The 18,319-nt window shown below is 40.1% G+C and overlaps 2 protein-coding genes across 2 annotated transcripts in view; one reads left to right on the top strand and one right to left on the bottom strand.

Annotated features, from left to right (window-relative positions):
* LOC124645250 (angiopoietin-related protein 2) overlaps window positions 1–3,057 on the top strand; it is a 97,366-nt gene extending 94,309 nt beyond the window's left edge. Inside the window, exons 7-8 of the mRNA XM_047185042.1 lie at window positions 913–1,037; window positions 1,344–3,057. Of these exons, the coding sequence (XP_047040998.1) occupies window positions 913–1,037; window positions 1,344–1,435 (217 nt within the window). The 3' untranslated portion in view covers window positions 1,436–3,057. The remainder of the gene's footprint in view (window positions 1–912; window positions 1,038–1,343) is intronic.
* Window positions 3,052–13,075, bottom strand: LOC124645252 (ubiquitin carboxyl-terminal hydrolase isozyme L5). Its single transcript, XM_047185043.1, has 7 exons — window positions 12,826–13,075; window positions 11,842–11,927; window positions 10,942–11,005; window positions 10,446–10,551; window positions 9,962–10,189; window positions 8,929–9,086; window positions 3,052–4,080 (listed from the first exon to the last, which is right to left on the bottom strand). Exons 2-7 carry the CDS (start codon window positions 11,912–11,914, stop codon window positions 3,741–3,743), a joined length of 969 nt encoding a protein of 322 aa, XP_047040999.1. The 5' UTR covers window positions 11,915–11,927; window positions 12,826–13,075; the 3' UTR covers window positions 3,052–3,740.
* Between the last annotated feature and the right edge of the window lie 5,244 nt (window positions 13,076–18,319).

The following is an 18,319-nucleotide window of genomic DNA, read 5'->3' as shown; positions in this document are numbered from 1 at the left end:
ATTACAAACTTCGCCTAACCCGTGGATACCTAAAGGCACGCTTTGGCACTGAACTGCCAACTGCAGTCGCCCTCAGATATCGACCGATTTCATGCAGTCGCTGCCCGTGCGGTCGGCAATTGCAGTCGGCAGCTGTCTTCCAAAACGCACCTTAAAATGGTTTCTGCGCAGCGATTCACATAGTGTTTCGACCTGCCATTATATGTAGCTGCATGTATGCCCGTCATTTACAGATTTCTGTTGTAGATGTCACGATATTGGAAAAATAAATCAATGGTCAACGGTAGTGCGTGACGAAATATATTTGCTATTAAATAACAACAGGGTCTGGCCTTTCCACAACTGTATTAAAATCGGCTTGAAGAGTAACCAGATGCAGCTGATTACTGATACCAATGTTTGCAGAACGACTGCCTATATGACCTCAATTTAACTGGTTATCAGACTTCCTAACTTTTGAGTGCACGGCAGAAGCTGATTACGTCAAAGATGGTCATTCATATACTGTAGCGTTGCTTAACGTTTGATCGATCAGCCCTTGCGGCTGCTACTTAGCCACATAGCCACGAGCTCTGAGGAGCTTGGAGCAGGTTCAGGGTGTATGCCCCTTGCAGCTGTTACTTAGCTACGAGCTTCTAGGTTTCAGGATGTTTTGTTCTTCTAACCTAATAGACAGACATGTGTTGCTGGGGAGTTTGTTGCGCCACTTCTTCTCAGCAAAAACACAGTGGTGAAGGGTGGGCGTTTTGGGAGCTCTCTTTTGTTTTTGACGTGTGAATAGATTTGCTGATTTTTCAGCCTAGTTTTAATAAACTTATTGAGTTTGAGTTGAGCTTGGCCCTTACAGCTGCTCCTTCGCTCTGAGCGCCTAAATTTCAGGGTGTTTACTAAGACTTGAATTGTTATTTACAGGGACAACGACAGATCTTCGCTGAACTGCGCGTCCATGCTGAAGGGTGGCTGGTGGTGGAAGTCCTGCGGTCGCGGCCTCAATGGACTCTACCTGCATGATCCTCAAGACCTCACTGCCAGACAAGGTGATTATCATGAATTACTTAGTACCTTTTCAGTGCATCACCACAATCTATAGTCAAAATTATACCTACTTGCTAGATCTGGTTACTTCGGATACATTACCATTAATTACTCAAAAAATGCGCAAAACCGTTAATAAAAACGACTGTTCTTCATCGATTTCATTCAATCATTTGACTTGAGAACTTCGCGCAAATGTATATCATCAAAAATACCGCACTCCAGAGTGTTCTTTGCCACAGACAAAAACAAATAGAGGTCAAATGAAAACTGAATATAGGTAACTAATGATTTTGTACGTGTTCTAGGCATCGTGTGGTTCCGCTGGCGAGGCTGGGACTACACGCTGAAGCGAGCGTCCATGATGATAAAGCCCAAAGGCCTGCTGCCCAACACGTGAAGGGGCGGCTTCCTCGCGACAACACTACTTAACCAGCCTCTGTTCACTCATTATCCGGATTCGACCTAAACTATAGCGGCGTTCTCACCCTAGGGCCCAAAGGCTCCGACAACATATACGTTTTTACTTTAAAAATGGAACGAAAAAAATTAAGAGAACTAACGTTTGTGTTGTCGGTGAACTTGGGTATGGGATATGCAAATCTTCGATACTAGACTATGGCCTCAAAGACTACAGCACTACTATTCATAGAGTATAGAATCCAGACTTATTGTGGAATAGATTTGCTTATCCAAAGTCGGCTACTACTGACTGTAAAACAGACAAAATGTATGTATAAAAGAGACTTTACAGTAGTAATTTGAAGAGAACAGTAGTGTAGTGACTAACTTCAGAGAAGCACAGGCATTTCACAAAAAAAAAATAACAGGGACACTGTCATTTTCTTACAGTGAAAGACCAACATCGTAGCATATCGAAGATTTGCGTAACTAAGTACGAACGGCCTAGTACCAAGAAAGCGTTATAAATTAAACTGAAGCAACTAATCTGTGATACTCTTCAACCGTACTCTTGCAGTCGTACAAAAATGATCAGGTCGGAAACTGCTCAGCGAATCCATGTAATGACATCGAACATAGCAGGCAGCTAAGCTCAATATATGTACCTATCTCTGTAAATAATTACTCGTAATTCATCATCATAACACGTTCACCGCATCTTCGCCATTCAAGTCAATGTGCCCGATGTAAATACCAGATGCTACTACGATTGTGCCACATCACACCCCAAATTCATTAATTTATTACTCATGTAAACTTGATACATAAAAAATCTTTCGTTAATTAGGTTTATAATTTAGATGTAAGTAAATTTTTGTAATAAGATGTAAATAATTACTATTATACAGCGATCGATGAGACGCAACAAAATGACAATACTTATTATGTAACGTAACATGACAGCCGAATGTCTGGGAAACAATTTAATTTTACATTATTATATAAATGCACTAACTTTCGAAATATTTCATATTATTATTATATTATACTGCTTGAATGTATGAATTGAATTATAACTATGTATAGTTGCACATTGTTCTATATACATTAACCGCTATGTTACCACTATATTCACATCAATGTACCTGATATATACCTGTGTAGCAGCCAGTTCGTAACACATTATTTATAACTATGTATAATACAGACACATTATATACGAATATATGATTAAACTACAAACAATTTGCACAACTATAACAAATTTATTTAGTCACTCGAAACTCCGTGACGCCTTTACTAACAACCTAAGTACGTAAAGATGGTGTCAAGCAATTTTCTACAACAATCCAAACTGTACTAAATTCTTACCGTCTTACCACAAAAACTTTTAAACGTCAGTTTAAGCCTTGTCTAAAAAAATGACAAATTATGACGTTGACGTATGGTTCATTTTGCAGCCACAATTTTTTTAGACAAGTGTAAAACAGGCGTTTAAGTTTTTGTAGTAAGCCCATTATATTTTTTAGATTGTCTATGAACCATTGCTTGACATGTAACTGTGCTCGGTTATAAGTTACATACACGAATATTGTTAGTAAATAAATGTACGTATTTTTATACTGTAGTTTTATTGAAAAACTTTTAATACTTATTTAGATACACAAATCAATGGTGGAAAGTAATTTTTCATATTTTTACATGTTATGTAAAAAACCACACTTTACACTTTTACATATAGATAGCATAATACAAGCTATACCCCAACACTAAAACTTTTATACAATGTAATTTGAAATGAATGAAATAAATTGAGTTCTTATTTGCTAACCACATTATGTCCTTTTAATTTACACTGATCTAATTAGTCTGAGCGTTTAGTCTGTATCAAAATCAGGTTCAGGAGGTTTCACATCTAACAGCGGGTCAATTTGTTGCATAATGTCTGTGTCAAGCTCCATGTCTTGAGGATCTATGTTATCTGATATTAAGCCAGCCTGAGGCGGAGGTTCACCTAAAAAGTCTTTACTATCGTCAGAGTCTAATATATTATTATTTCTAGAAAGTCTATGCGCGGAATCGAAAATGGAACGATCTAACACTTCATGGGACTCCACCATGGCTTGTTCTAGAATCTGCTGGGGTTCTATATTTAAATAAAAATCTTGGGGATCTCTATATATGGCGTCTAGGTCGGCTAGGGAGTAATGTTCGGCGGCGGGCAACACGCGCGAGGGGCTGGACTGGGAGTCGCGCCGCGAACTTCGCGCGCGTTCTACCCGCTGTCCAGCCCCACACAAATGTTATACTTTTTGTTTCTTCGGGCCCTTTTTACTAGCACGCTCCTTGGCCTTCTCGAGAAGGGGCATCAACTTTTTCTCCTCTGCTAATATTCTTAGCAGCGTTATTATGAACGGCAGATAATTGTGCCGTCTACGCGCCATCTCCTGTTTATATTTCATCATCTTGACATCTTCGTAATCGATCAGCATACTGAGCCGGGGCATTTCGTTGTCTATCTCATCTGTTTCCATGCCAAGCACTTCTGATTCCACCAAGAGATCCTTCAGTTGCCTTTCGTAGATCATCCTCCTGTCAGACACCAAGGCCATGAGATTGAAGTGGATTTCTCCTTCGGTATATCTGAAAATTCAAAAAATATACTAAAACAGCGGAAACTGAAACCTTACAAACTTCGTGTATGACATTATAGAAGGGAAAAATGTATTTGTTTGTTCACTCCCTAAAGGCTAGAAAAGTACTGAACCAATTTGAAAAAATAATGTATTTACAAAGTTATATACCGTAGAGGCGGGTTACTTTGGCTATTTTTTTTCGAATAATTTATGAATTTTATCTGTAGTTTGTATCGGTATTGTCTTTTTAGTATTCTTAAAAGTTATAAAGAAGCTCAAGGATATAATCAACAAGATGCGAAGTGTATTTTAGAAATATGATAAGCGTAACTTGTTTTTTTTTTATGAAAAGTTTTGGGCCAAAGTTATTCTTAGGAAAGGGTAACTTTAACCCTATGAACTTTATTGGTAAAAAATCGCACTTGCAGCTATCAGGGGCCAAAGAAACCATCAAGGGCGGTAAGATTGAATAGCCAGGAGAGGTTTAATGTAAGAAACAAATTCAAAAAAAATTAAAACACGAGGTTAAATCATTATATATTAAAAAAAAAAAAATTATACTACAAAATGTCTCAAAAAATTTAACAAACTTTCAAAACTTAAAATAATATTAACTTAAACGGTTTTAACGTAACAATCTTAGATTAATTAGGTAACCTTCGGAGACATATTTTACTTTTCAGTCATATAAAATTATAATTTCAGTCTTATGTAGGTATGAGAATCAACGTTTACGAGTAGCATCTAATCTAATATTACAAACATTACTGAAAAACCTTTTCTTATCACTCGTTCATTTCAGGAACAGAGAAAGAACCCTTTTTTTCAAATTTAGGAGGATTAATCTTACGTACTATATGGTCCCAACTATAAAGCTGTTCATCTTTAATCGCGGGCCACCGCCAGTACGTCTTATCTCTTTTCATGCATGTTATAAAGGCTCCTTCCTCGGATACTGATAACACTTGCCCTGGGTATTTGCGTGAGTTCCATGTTACTAGAACATGGTCGTTAACAACAAGATCTAGATCAAGTTGAGGACGTGAAGCTCCACGAGAAGCTAGTGGTTCTAATGTATCCTGCGGTAACTTTTTGATTTGACATACGGTTGAGACCTGCAAGTCTTTGTCTGGACAACCTTCTACGACCTGCATTTTTTCTCCTAAATGAAGAGCAGAATGGTCTCTATTATTCTTTACAACGGCATCCTCAACTTGCCGTTTCGAACCAGATTCAAAGACCGGTGCATCTAAATTTTTCCCAGTCTTATTACACTTTTCTTCAACGATCTGTATATCCTCTATGGATTGAAGGGAAGTGAATTGAAGAACAGGAGAGACACACTCCACTTCTACTTCACTCTCATGCTCGATGAACGTTATGAAATCTTGCTGAAGATCAGGTGAATGCAGAAAAAAATCGCCTCGAAATGCATGTGCATCAGCATCATTAATCTGACTCACATAGTTGCTCAAGAGAACATCATCCTCAGAGTCATAAGGCATTATGTGGTCTTCAGTGGAAGAAGCCAGACTGATGGTCCTGTCAGTGCAGCTTGAAGATGAAGAGACATTGCGTCGTCTGCGTTTTGTTGCCCTTTTCATTTCTTTTATAGTATTAGCCTGCTGTAAACCCGATGGACCTGCTTCTGCAAGGTCAGTGGCACAGATTGATTTTCCAGGTGGTACATTAAGTTTCTTTTTCCTAATTGTTTTCTGTTCAGGGCACGCTTCAGCTCGGCTTTGTACCAATTTTTGCATAAAAGAGTTTCCGATAAGATCTGCGTTTATGATTCGATCTTGTTGAGGTAATCTAGCCAATGGTTCCTGTTTGTCGACGGGGTATATGCCTGTCTTTCTGAAACCAGCAACCAAATTCGCTTTGGTCTCGGTCAAAAAATCCAAAGCGGTTTTCAATAGTCGTGGAAATTGATCCTTAGGTGTAGTTGACAGTTTCCTACCCAATTGACTATTCTTCCATTGAAGCATTACTTGTCGCCACTTGCACTTCAAAGGTCGAAAATATGCCACGTCTAGGGGCTGAAGTATATGTGTTGCATTGGGTGGCAAGCAAATAAAACTAACGTTGTGCTTCTCACACTCCTTCAAAACTGTTTTATTAATGTGTGAAGCAAGGTTATCTCCAATCACCACTTTTCTTCCAGTTTTCTTCTTGAGGACTGGCATAAGATGATTAAGAAACCAGTCTTCAAAAGTTGCGCTGTCCATCCATCCGCTCTTTGTTCTATTGTATCGAGCACCTTTGGGGCCATTTTCAGTCCAAGTCGACCAGAGATGATCCGACTTATAAACGATGAACGGTGGAACTGCTTCCCCAGCGGCGTTGCCACAGAACATGACAGTAAAATTAACTTTTGTAGAGTTTACTATAGTTTCAGGATATTTTGTTCCTCTTCTGCATAGTATAGTCTTCTTTCCAGGGTCATCACAAAGGTTGCTTTCATCGTAGTTGAATATGTTTTCGGGTGGAACGCTTTTTAGTTCTTTGTCGATGTTTTCTATGAAATTGGAAATTACATCTTCCGACACTTGAATTCGGGCTCTTTTAATATTGTTAGCAAGTCGCCGTGAAAGAGACTGATGTCGTGAAAGAAAAGAAGCCAACCAGTCTTTACCAGGAATGTTGTCCTTAAAAATTTTCACAACTCTTCCCTGGGATGCAAGGTAATTTTTAATTATCATTTTCAGGTCTAATGCTGTCAGCGGAAACCCATATTCCGAAAGTGCAGTTATGTGTGCTTCAAAAGCGTTTTCTTCCTCTTCAGTAAAAATTTTAGGTTTACCTGGTTTGTTAGGGTGCTTCCGGATCAATTTGTTCTTCAAAGTACTGCGAGGAATGTTAAACAACTCTGCAGCTGCTCTCTGTGTGAGCACTTTTGATTGGATTGCATCCAGACATTTTTTTAAATCTGCCTGGGTGTAGTCGACATACCGACGACTGCCAGGCTGTCGTCTGTACCTGGATGGCATCAGGAATAACGCTTTGTGTTTTAATTCTGTAACAAACGGATCAAAAATGTAAAGTTCTCTACTAATAAACTTCGCAGGGTTACTTTGGCCCGCTGGTCCAAAGTTACCCGAAAAGGCGGTCAATGTATACCGATTTTCTAGATCTGTAATTTAAGTCCCAACACACAAGTAAATCGTCTTTAAAAAACAATTGCCATACTCCTATATACATGCCTAAGAAAATAAATAACAATCCAATTGCAAAACTTACCAAAATACAGCAATACACATCAAAGTTTGCAGCAGAAAAATACGCCGGTGATAGGGTCAAAATTTCAAATGGCGCGAATATGTAGCGACGTGCAGTTGAGTCGGTAAAACAGTTCCACAAGTACACGTCTATATCGCCATCTATTATATAGTTACCGAAGGAACTACGACGTTCGGTTGTACGGTCGCGACACGGCGGACAGTTCTAACATTTTCTCGATTTGGGCCAAAGTTATGCCCTAGGGTCAAAGTAACCCGCCTCTACGGTACATATTTACAACACAAAAAAAAACTTTCCTAGTAGAAAAAAAAATATCTATATATATACACTATATCTAAAAGGCGTCAAAAAATTCATCCCCATCGCTGTCAACTGGGAGTGTACCCAAGAGGCTGGCAGCATTACCTCGTTGGATGGCCATGCTGATCCTTTTTCCGAGGTAATAGCCAGCCTTTTGGTAACTTTGTAAATACATTATTTTATTTACGGAAAAAAATGTATACTCTAATTCAGTGGTTCTTAACCTTTTTGACATGAGGGACCACTTTAACTAAATTTTGTCTTGCCGGGGACCACCTCATCGGTTTACCTAAATTAGCACTCATTTCTTTATTATTTATTTAAAAAAAAAACTGAATTTTTGGGTCAGTTCTACTCAAAGCTAAACGCATGTCGGCAGTTGTGTAGGTAAGCAAATGCAAATAAAGAAAATTTTGCCTATGTAGTTTCCAAATGCGCGAGCGAAGCGAGCGCAAAATTTTTATCGGACTTAAACCAAATATTACGTAAAATATATACAAGGTAAGGAGTTGTAAATATACGTAAAATGTAGCCCAAACGTACTTAACTTTTTGTTTGTTGACAAATGCAAAAAAAAATAAGGGCATATGGTTTCTGAATACGCGAGCGAAGCGAGCGCGAAATTTTGATCGGACTTAAAACAAAAATTACGTAAAATTTAGCCCAAACGTACTTAACGTTTTGTTTGTTGACAAATGCAAAAATAAGGGCCATAATATAGTTTCTGAATACGCGAGCGAAGCGAGCGCGAAATTTTTATCGGACTTAAACCAAATATTACGTAAAATGTAGCCCAAACGTACTTAACTTTTTGTTTGTTGACAAATGCAAAAATAAGGGCATATAGTTTCTGAATACGCTAGCGAAGCGAGCGCGAAATTTTAATTATTTTTTAAGACTCAAAACCAAAATTACGTAAAATGTAGCCCAAACATACATTTTCACGAATGGGGGGACTAGGTACGACACACCCGATATGCGTCCATGCGAAAACCCCCGCTCGCAATTATAAGTCGATAAAAATTAAGTTAGATAACGTATAGCAACGTCGCGAAGCTAAGCTTCGCGGACCACTTGGAAAGCCTCCAGGGACCACCAGTGGTCCGCGGACCACCGGTTAAGAACCACTGCTCTAATTAAATAAATATCAGTCTTTATTCAAATTTGAAAAAATATTTCATTGCTAGGAAGCTACACTATTCCCGGGTGACATACACCGATAAGCATTACTTTATCCGGGTACGGGAAGAAGTTCCCTCAAGATGCGGATGAGAGGGCGAAAAACAGCAGGTATTTAAGAAAGACAGCCTCTTACACATTGATCCTCTTCATGATGATCGGACGGACCACATCCAGCCAGTCCTGTTCTGGAGCAATGGGTCCGTGGTCGATGGGACCTTCTTGGAGGCCGTCCAACTCGTAAAGGCGCCCGTCTATAGGCATGTATCCAACGAAGTGATATGCTTCGTCATCCTGAAACAAACAAATCAAATCATTATTTGTGATACACAGGTCTTAAATAAAATATGTTCATGCATCCGCCATACAGGGCCTACAAATAGAAAAATCTGGTATTGCATAATAACAAAAACAAAAGAAATGAGGATCGAGCTTAATATTACAAATTATTGCCTAGTTTGACAGAAAATTATATTCTCAATGTTGAAAAACAATGTTATTTATGATATGCAATGCAAACTGCAAGTCATTATCTGTGGATTCCTTTAACTTCACAAAATTTATATGGAGCTAATATCAAAATTCTAACCAATACCAAATCGACGGATAGAGGATGGATAGTGGATCCACCATTAGTTGAGAACACCATCATATAAAATTTCGATCCTACCCAAATAACAAACCCATGACTCCGTGCAGCAGTCGCTTACGACCAATGGGATGGCAAGTTATGATCAATCTATTATTTAGCATTTACTGCTAAAAATTATCATGAGTGCATGTAGCAGAAATGAGAATGCTAAGATGGATGTGAGGTGTTACAAGAATGGATAAAGTGAGTAATGATTACATTAAACTTATTAAAGGAAGTCTGAAAGTAGCGCCAGTTACAGTAAAGATGAGAAATAGAAGGTCATGGTATGGGCATGTAATGAGGAGGGATGATACCCATGCAACAAAGTGTGTGCTAAGTATGAATGTAGATGGATGGAGAGGGAGAGGAAGACCTAAGAAAAGATGGATGGATAGCCTGAAAGATAACATGAATAGGTAGAGAGTGAGTGTCAGTATGACGAGTGACAGGGAAAAATGGAAGAGGATGACATGTGGCGCCGACCACAAATAAAATTGGGAACAGAGCAGGATGAAGAAGTTAACAATTAACATACCTTCGAAGCAGCCTTAGGATCAAACTCAAACAAAGGTTGCTGAGCCATCGAGTTGTGGGCAGTACGTATGGTCTGCGAGTTGCTGAGTGTAAGTCCACGCATCTTGGCATCGAAAGACATGCTGAATTCCTTCAGGCTCCTCAACTCAGGACCGAGATCCACATCTGGGTGGTCACAGTTTAGGAGCAGGCTGATAACAGCTTGTGTCGCACAGGCATTGTTAATAACCTTAAACATAAACAAATATATAATTATTACAAAGAAAATTCACATCTAGGAATACATAGGTGTTACAAAGTAAGTCAATTAAAGATATTTTTATTGTTGCTTTACTTAAAAAAAAATATAATTTCATTTTCATCTAATCATAGAGTAGATATATATATACTGTGTTACAATTTATTTATCTAACATTTTGCAAGGATAGATAGATTTATGTTTAATACTTTGGTAACACCATCTATGATTGTAACATTATAAGCACCTGTTTAGCAAAGTAGATTTTATCGAGACGACTATCCGTGACGATCGGGCCTGAGGGCTCTTCATGTTGCAGGAATTTGAACAAGAATATAAGTCCATGTACTGGCCTGAAATCATACATTCAAAAGATCATTTATAGTAGTTTTGAAAAATCATTAGATCCGGAAGAAAGTAGACACTGACCACATAAATAAGTATAATATAAAATGAAATGTATACAATCACCATCAGAGTGGCTTCTTAATACATATAGAGATAGTTTATAACAACATTCAATACATTTACTAAAAAAGCAGTAACGGTGAAGAAGATGGCAAGAACCAACCTCTCAAGTATGGGTGTGGATTTGATTCCAGATCAGGGAAGTACCAATGCTACTTTTCAGTTTGTATGTTCTTTTTAAGTATATCTTGGACACCAATGACTGATTAAAGGTAAAGGATAACATACACTGCAGGGGCAGCCTGGTTTACGTATATATAGATAATTTAACATACCTCAATGTTTCAAAGATGCCATCATCAATTGTCCACAATTCTTCAACTTGAACACCGCTAGCTCCTAAATGACACAACAAAAATATTGGGTTTAGGAAAATAAAATACATGTATTATTTATTATGAACTACTAGCTTCCACAAACAGCTTCATCTGCAAGGTGTGTTGATAAAAAGCAGCCTATGTGTTAATCCATGGCACCTACTGAATTTCAAACAAATCGGTCCAGCCGTTTTTGGGTGAAAGAATAACAAACATACATCTATGCATGCTTACAAACTTTCACATTTATAATATTAGTAGGATATTTTGCAAGTTGAGTAGCAAGAACACAACTATTTGAGACAGTTAAGAAATTCTGCTAGAAACATTAATTATATGTGTTTGCACAACAGCTACCTGCAACTCATTTCAGTAAGTCATTTATTAAACTAAGTCGATCGCTCAGTACACTTGCATTACAATGCTCTGGCTTTTATTTTAAATCCCTCATAAAGCATATTGAACCTTATACCAATCAGCAAACTGTAGGCCCCGGTTGTCATTGAACATCCTTCGTCGTTACGGGTAGTCAGAAGACAGTAAGTCTGACACCAGTCTAACCAAGGGGTATTGGGTTGCCCGGGTAACTGGGTTAAGGAGTTCAGATGGGGCAGTCGCTCCTTGTAAAGCACCGGTACTCAGTTAAATCCGGCTATGGGAGGAAAGCAGTTATCTTGGGACGAGGGTGACATCGCGAGCGCTATATAGTCACCAATATGAATGCAGATCTTATGACTGTACAGCATAAATAATAAACAAATAAGGCATGACTACATAAGGTAAGATACATAATCACATTGATATACTCAATCATCTTCAGATATTTCTCATATAACTCTCAAAACTGACTATACTTACCAAACTTTTTTATGAGCTGTGTGAACACCCCTGGATCACTTTCTATCAAGCACCAATCACCAGCAGACTCCATATTAGTATGTCACCTGTAGATAGATATACTTTATTAGGTACACCAATTTTATATTTTTGATCTTAATCTAGTTGAAGTTGGTGACATAATGGGTGGTCTTATTGCTAAGGGCGATCTCTTCCAGACAACCTGTAGGAGTACTATGTCATTGAATTAGCACAGCATAAGCAATGCAGGGTTGTTAATCTATACTATTGTAAAGAGGAAGAAAAATATTTTTTTTGTGTGTTCAACTGAAAGATTTTAAATGATTAAATTGTGAAATGCAAATGATAAAATTTGAAAGAATTATTTCACCGGTAGAAAGCTACATTATCTGCGAGTAACATAGGCTATATTTTATGCAGATTCAAGCATTCGTTCTTATGGGGCACGGGTGAAACCACAGGAATATGGCTAGTGTAGTAGAAAGTGTAAACATATAGACCCAAAATGTGAAGCATATATATAACACCATTTTCACATTAAGCCAACGTATATCTTCAGTAAGTGATTTATTTGTATCCAGGTGTAAGAAATAACTGTATTTTTTCTCGATAAAAGGTCAGTGGGTCGTCTTAGGGGCGGAAGAGCTTTTTAGTTTGCATTCAGAGATTTTCCTATTATTGTTTCCTAAAATTCGATTTCTACTAAACAAACATATTCCTTAGCTTTATAATATTAATATATTATATAAAAAGGCCCCGACAACGAGTTACTTCGGCTCATTAGGCTATCGCGTTATGCTATGGCACGATACGGTAAACCTATATAACAAGGCGATGACTTGTACATTCTCGAAGCACATTTAAGGTTATTTATTTACAAAGCCATAAACATTAGGATCTCTGAATATCTCTTATATCTATATCTTATACAATACAAGTAAACAAAACCGCGCTTAAGCCTTTTTAGAAAGAAAATCTAATTACCTTTGTTGCATAGGCCGGCAAAAAATATGGGTCTTGTGCTTGATGCAAAACAGGTGCAACACTATGCTTTAACGTCAAATATGCAGTCTCAATGCTGTATTGGATGTATTTTTACCAGTTTTATCAATATTTAATCACCACTTTTTTTTCTTGGGGCGAATAAATATGAAAACTGATAAAATAGTTATGACTTGACACTAGCGAAATAAAATAAATCAATATGAGGTTGGGGGGGTGGGGAGTATAGCCATAGATTATGTATGGTGTGTGCATAGATGTCGCTACCCCTTCTTCCAGTGGGTGTCGTAGAAGTCGACTAATGGAGTCAAAAATGCACCGAACACCAGTGCGAGAGAAGGAAAACCCGAAAAAAAACCCTCTATCAACCCGTCTGGCCAGCGTGATAGCAGTAGGCTAAATACCTCTATGAGCAGCACAAAAAAGCCACGGCCCCTAGTTCCCGGCAGTCCCGCTATTCCCGGTCACGGTGGCGACCGTGGTTACGGCGGGATAGGGGGTGCGAAGAATCTCCGGGTTACGGGAGGCCACCAAACACAACTGACTCTTGCGACGTACAACGGCCGCACGCTACGGCTTGACTCGCATCTGGCGCAACTCGAGGTGGAACTTGGGAAGATTAGGTGGCATATATTAGGGCTATGTGAAGTTCGAAGAGAGGGGGAGGATACCATAACCCTCGAATCAGGTCACCTAATGTACTTCCGAGAGGGAGACCAACAATCCCGAGGTGGCGTTGGGTTTCTGGTTAATAAGTCCCTAGCTGGACCTAGTGGAGGTGTCTAGTGTGTCGAAGAGGGTAGCGTACCTTATCATAAAGCTCACCGACAGGTATAGCCTCAAGGTAGTGCAAGTGTACGCACCGACCTCGACACATTCAGATGATGAAGTGGAGGATATGTTTGATGATATATCAAGGGCCCTCCACTTCACTACAAAGACCCATTACACCGTTGTCATGGGGGACTTTAACTCTAAAGTGGGAGTACAGATTTGCGGCGAATCGGCAGTAGGATCCCATGGATTTGGAAGCAGGAATCATAGGGGGCAAATGCTCGTCAACTTCCTCGAACGCGAGGGGCTCTTTTTGATGAACTCCTTTTTCAAAAAGCAGCCCCAAAGGAAGTGGACGTGGCAAAGCCCCGACACTATGACTAAAAATGACATTGACTTCATCATGACGAACAAGAAGCACATATTCAGAGACGTCTCCGTGATCAATAGGTTTAATACCGGGAGCGATCACCGACTTGTCCGAGGCTCTCTGAATATCAACTTCATTCGTCTGATGAAGGCCAGGCTCCGACCAACACTGCTCCAAACCATGACAAGATCTGAAACGTTCCAGTCAAATCTGGAGAACCGATTTGCCGCCCTGGAAACCCAAACAGACGTTAACCAGAACCATGAATATGTGGTTCGGATCCTCAGGGAGGAAGGTTCGAGATTCTGTAACATGCAGCGTAAGGGCAAGAAATCAAAGCTTTCGGAAGAGACATTAGGGCTTATGAAGAAACGACGTGAAAACCCGCCTGTCACTTCGTCAGCTAAGCGGGCTCTAAACCAAGAGATCAACAAGCATGTACGACGCGACCTCCGGTGCTCCAATACTCTTGCCATTGAAAGAGCAATTGAGCTGAATCGGGGGTCAAAGGTGTTCGTACAATCTCTTGGAAGAAGCCACTTGACGAAGCTGACCACAACAAGTGGAGAAGTCGTTTCTTCGGTGCCGGCAGTCTTTTCGGAAGTGGAAAATTTCTATGGCCGGTTATACGCATCGCATGCATCTCGACCTGATCCCGGAAATGAGGATTCTAGAGCCACATTAACACGCCATTTCACCGAAGACCTGCCAGAAGTCAGCAGTAGCGAAATCGAGATCGCTCTGAGACAACTCAAAAATGGAAAAGCTCCTGGCGAGGATGGCATTACAACAGAGCTATTAAAAGCAGGAGGAAACCCCTTACTTTGGGAGCTCCAGAAGCTTTTTAATGCCGTCCTGTTTGAAGGGAGAACTCCAGAGGCGTGGAGTAGGAGTGTTGTCATCCTGTTCTTCAAAAAGGGAGACAAAACCCAGCTGAAGAACTATCGACCCATTTCCCTCCTAAGCCACGTCTATAAGGTGTTCTCAAGAGTGATCACGAACCGACTTGCGTGAAGACTCGACGAATTCCAACCACCGGAGCAGGCTGGGTTTCGGAGCGGATACGACACCATAGACCACATCCACACAGTGCGGCAGATTATACAGAAGACCGAAGAGTATAATCAGCCCCTGTGTCTAGCATTTGTGGACTATGAGAAGGCCTTTGACTCGGTTGAAATCTGGTCTGTTCTGGAGTCCCTGCAGCGTTGTCAAGTAGATTGGCGATATATCATCAACATCAATGGCGAACACATCTCTCACTTGCGATTTGCTGACGATATCGTCATCATGGCGGAAACGCTGCAGGACCTACAACAGATGCTGAACGACCTGGCTGAATCTTCTCTACGCATCGGCCTACGGATGAACTTGGACAAAACCAAGGTCATGTTCAATGAACATGTTCTACCGGAACCGATTGCGATACACGGCGCCGTTCTCGAAGTTGTTTGGAAATATGTATACCTCGGGCAGACATTGCAGTTAGGTAGAAACAACTTTGAGGACGAGGTGAATAGGAGAAATCAGTTGGGTTGGGCTGCATTTGGGAAGCTACGTCGAGTCCTAACATCGTCGATCCCAGAGTGCCTAAAGACAAAAGTCTTCAATCAGTGCGTCCTACCTGTCATGACTTACGGAGCCGAAACGTGGACACTGTCGGTACGGCTGGTTCACAAGTTTAAAGTCGCTCAGCGGGCTATGGAAAGGGCTATGCTCGGCATTTCTCTGAGGGATCGCATCAGAAATGAGGTAATCCGTCAGAGAACCAAGGTCATCGACATAGCCCACCGAATTAGCAAGCTGAAGTGGCAGTGGGCTGGCCATATTAGCCGAAGAACCGATAACCGTTGGGGTAAACGAGTTCTAGAGTGGAGACCACGCCTCGGCAAACGTAGTGTAGGACGTCCTCAGGCACGGTGGAGTGATGACTTGCGCAAGACGGATGGCAGGAGCTGGATGCGAGAAGCCGAAAATCGATCTCAGTGGCGTGCACTTGGAGAGGCCTATATATGTCCAGCAGTGGACTGCGATAGGCTGATGATGTGTGCATAGACATAATATATTACATCTATGGGTGTGTGCTTGCTACATATCTATAATCTGTGTACATTTAATATTTTCATAGAACAGGCAATAAAAAAAAATTGCAGAACAACCTTTTGGAGGGGTTAAATTCAATGGCAGAGGGTTCTATTCATACGATTTGCGGATGATATAGCAGCGGTAGCCGAAGATCACATACAGCTAGAGACTTTACTGAACCATATGGACAGAGTTTTCACCGAATTTCAATTAAAAATTAACGTCAACAAAACAAAAACTTTAATAACAGCAAAAGTGACACCAATTTATAAGACCATCAAAATTAATAACACACAAATAGACCAGGTTCAAAGCTTTAAATACTCTGACTCTCGGTGTTCCGCTGATATCAGATGCCGTATAGCAATGGCCAAACAAGCCTTTTAAAACAAAAAAAAAAACAAATTTAGATCTAATATACACAGAAACATTCGCAAGAATTTCATGAGGACATACGTCTGGATCATTGCGTTGTACGGTTGTGAAACTTGGACACTGACTAAGCAGGATATAAGCAGACTGGAGGCTTTTGAGATGTGGTGCTGGAGGAGGATGGAGAGAATTAGTTGGACGGAAAGAATTAGCAATGAAGAAGTACTAAATAGAATAGGGAGTAGAAGACAACTATTACATAGCATAGAGAACAGGAGAGGAAAAATGATAGGACACCTTATACGTCACGACGATTTTATAAAAAACATCGTGGAAGGGAAAGTCGAAAGAAAGAGGGGAAGGGGTCGTCCAAGGTACAGCTACATGAAACAAATTAAAGAGAAGGTAAATGTTGTGACGTATAAGGAAGTTCAGGAGTTGGCGCTAGATAGGCGTAAATGGAAGGAGCTGCACCGACAAGAGCTGGGCTCTTATATTGAAGAAGAAGGTGTGTTGTACGGGTTGTACCGATGTGTTGTACCTATGCGTTTCCGAAAAACCATAATTCACCGATTTTTCTGGATTTATCCACAAATTGAATTCAAAATTTCTCGGGACATTCATATATTCATATAATCTTTTCACTTCTAATCTCCTTATAACCCACTTTTGTTAGGTACCTATTTTGAATTGGGTATAATTTAGGCGGTCACCAAAAATATTTTTAAGACTCTAAGCTGAGGCACCAAATAAAATAAACAACTCCAAAAAAAAAATTGACTTTATTAAAAGGGCTCTAAAGTATATAATATTATGATCCAAAAAAAATAAAATAACATCAGAAAAATCGCAAATCTCGCACAAATATTATTTTTGGTTCCCAAAATGGATTAATGGTCACCAAATTCTATCCAACTCAAAGATTAATATCAATACCAAAAATCAAAGTTAGTGACGAAAACGAATCGCTGCAAAACCGACTCCACGTAATCTTGTCTGCCCTACCCCTAGAGTGCAATTCAAAACCGCGTAGGCGCGGAGGGCTGAGGCGGCCTGCGAGCCGAGGCGCAGGTAGTTTTAACGGAGGCTGAGGCTGGCCGGCTGAGCCGGCCAGCAAGCCGAAGCTGCGGTGGTGAGCGTGAAAACCATCTGCGACGATAAGCTTACATGGGACCACCGGAGCCCCGCAGCGCCGGAGCCGTGACAGAAGCCATGTTGCTGCATGTTGCGTGCTTACATTTTAAGGCTCGAGCAGACCGGATGCGTATGCGTAACCACGTCGTAGTCACGCGCGTAGTTACGGCGTAACCATGAGTTGTAATGTATGGAAAGGTATGAGACAGGCCACACCGCTTGCGTAACGTAGACGTGGGCGTCGTTACGCAAGCGGTGTGGCCTGTCTCATACATTTCCATACATTACAACTCATGGTACGTGCACGTCTACGTGCACGTCTACGCTTACGTCTACGCATACGCATCCGGTCTGCTGGAGCCTTTAAACGTACTGAGTTACACCCAAATTCATATAACAATAAATAAGCGATGTACGTTTGGGCACCCCAGTATATTAATTGGTATTTGGGAAATATTCTAGCGATCGTTAGCTTTTTTAGTCTAACAAAAATGACCAAATTAGAAGTCATGGTATTACATATAGTCTGTTTTTTAATCTCGTAGACTAAATTGACACTTGCAAAATGTCAAACTTTCTAATAATTTTGCTAGCTCTGTGGTGCAGTGTTGTACTTACGATACCGGTTCGTTGAATCGTAACTTTTTATCTATAATAGACGAATTTAATATTCATTCAAAGTTTTATATTTAAAATTCACGTACGTACACATGGCTGTACGACGTGCTACAAACTGCCAGG

Source organism: Helicoverpa zea, chromosome 31, assembly GCF_022581195.2.
Source record: "Helicoverpa zea isolate HzStark_Cry1AcR chromosome 31, ilHelZeax1.1, whole genome shotgun sequence".
NCBI lineage: Eukaryota > Metazoa > Arthropoda > Insecta > Lepidoptera > Noctuidae > Helicoverpa > Helicoverpa zea.
This window is presented reverse-complemented; position numbering and strand designations above follow the sequence as displayed.

Coding starts and splice junctions, on each gene's coding strand:
- LOC124645252 (XM_047185043.1), bottom strand. CDS start 11,914: ATGGAGTCTGCTGGTGATTGGTGCTTGATAGAAAGTGATCCAGGGGTG. Junction 10,190..10,445: donor AAATCTACTTTGCTAAACAG/GTGCTTATAATG, acceptor TTTATGTTTAAG/GTTATTAACAATGCCTGTGC. Junction 4,081..8,928: donor ATCATGAAGAGGATCAATGT/GTAAGAGGCTGT, acceptor TTGAATTTTCAG/ATATACCGAAGGAGAAATCC.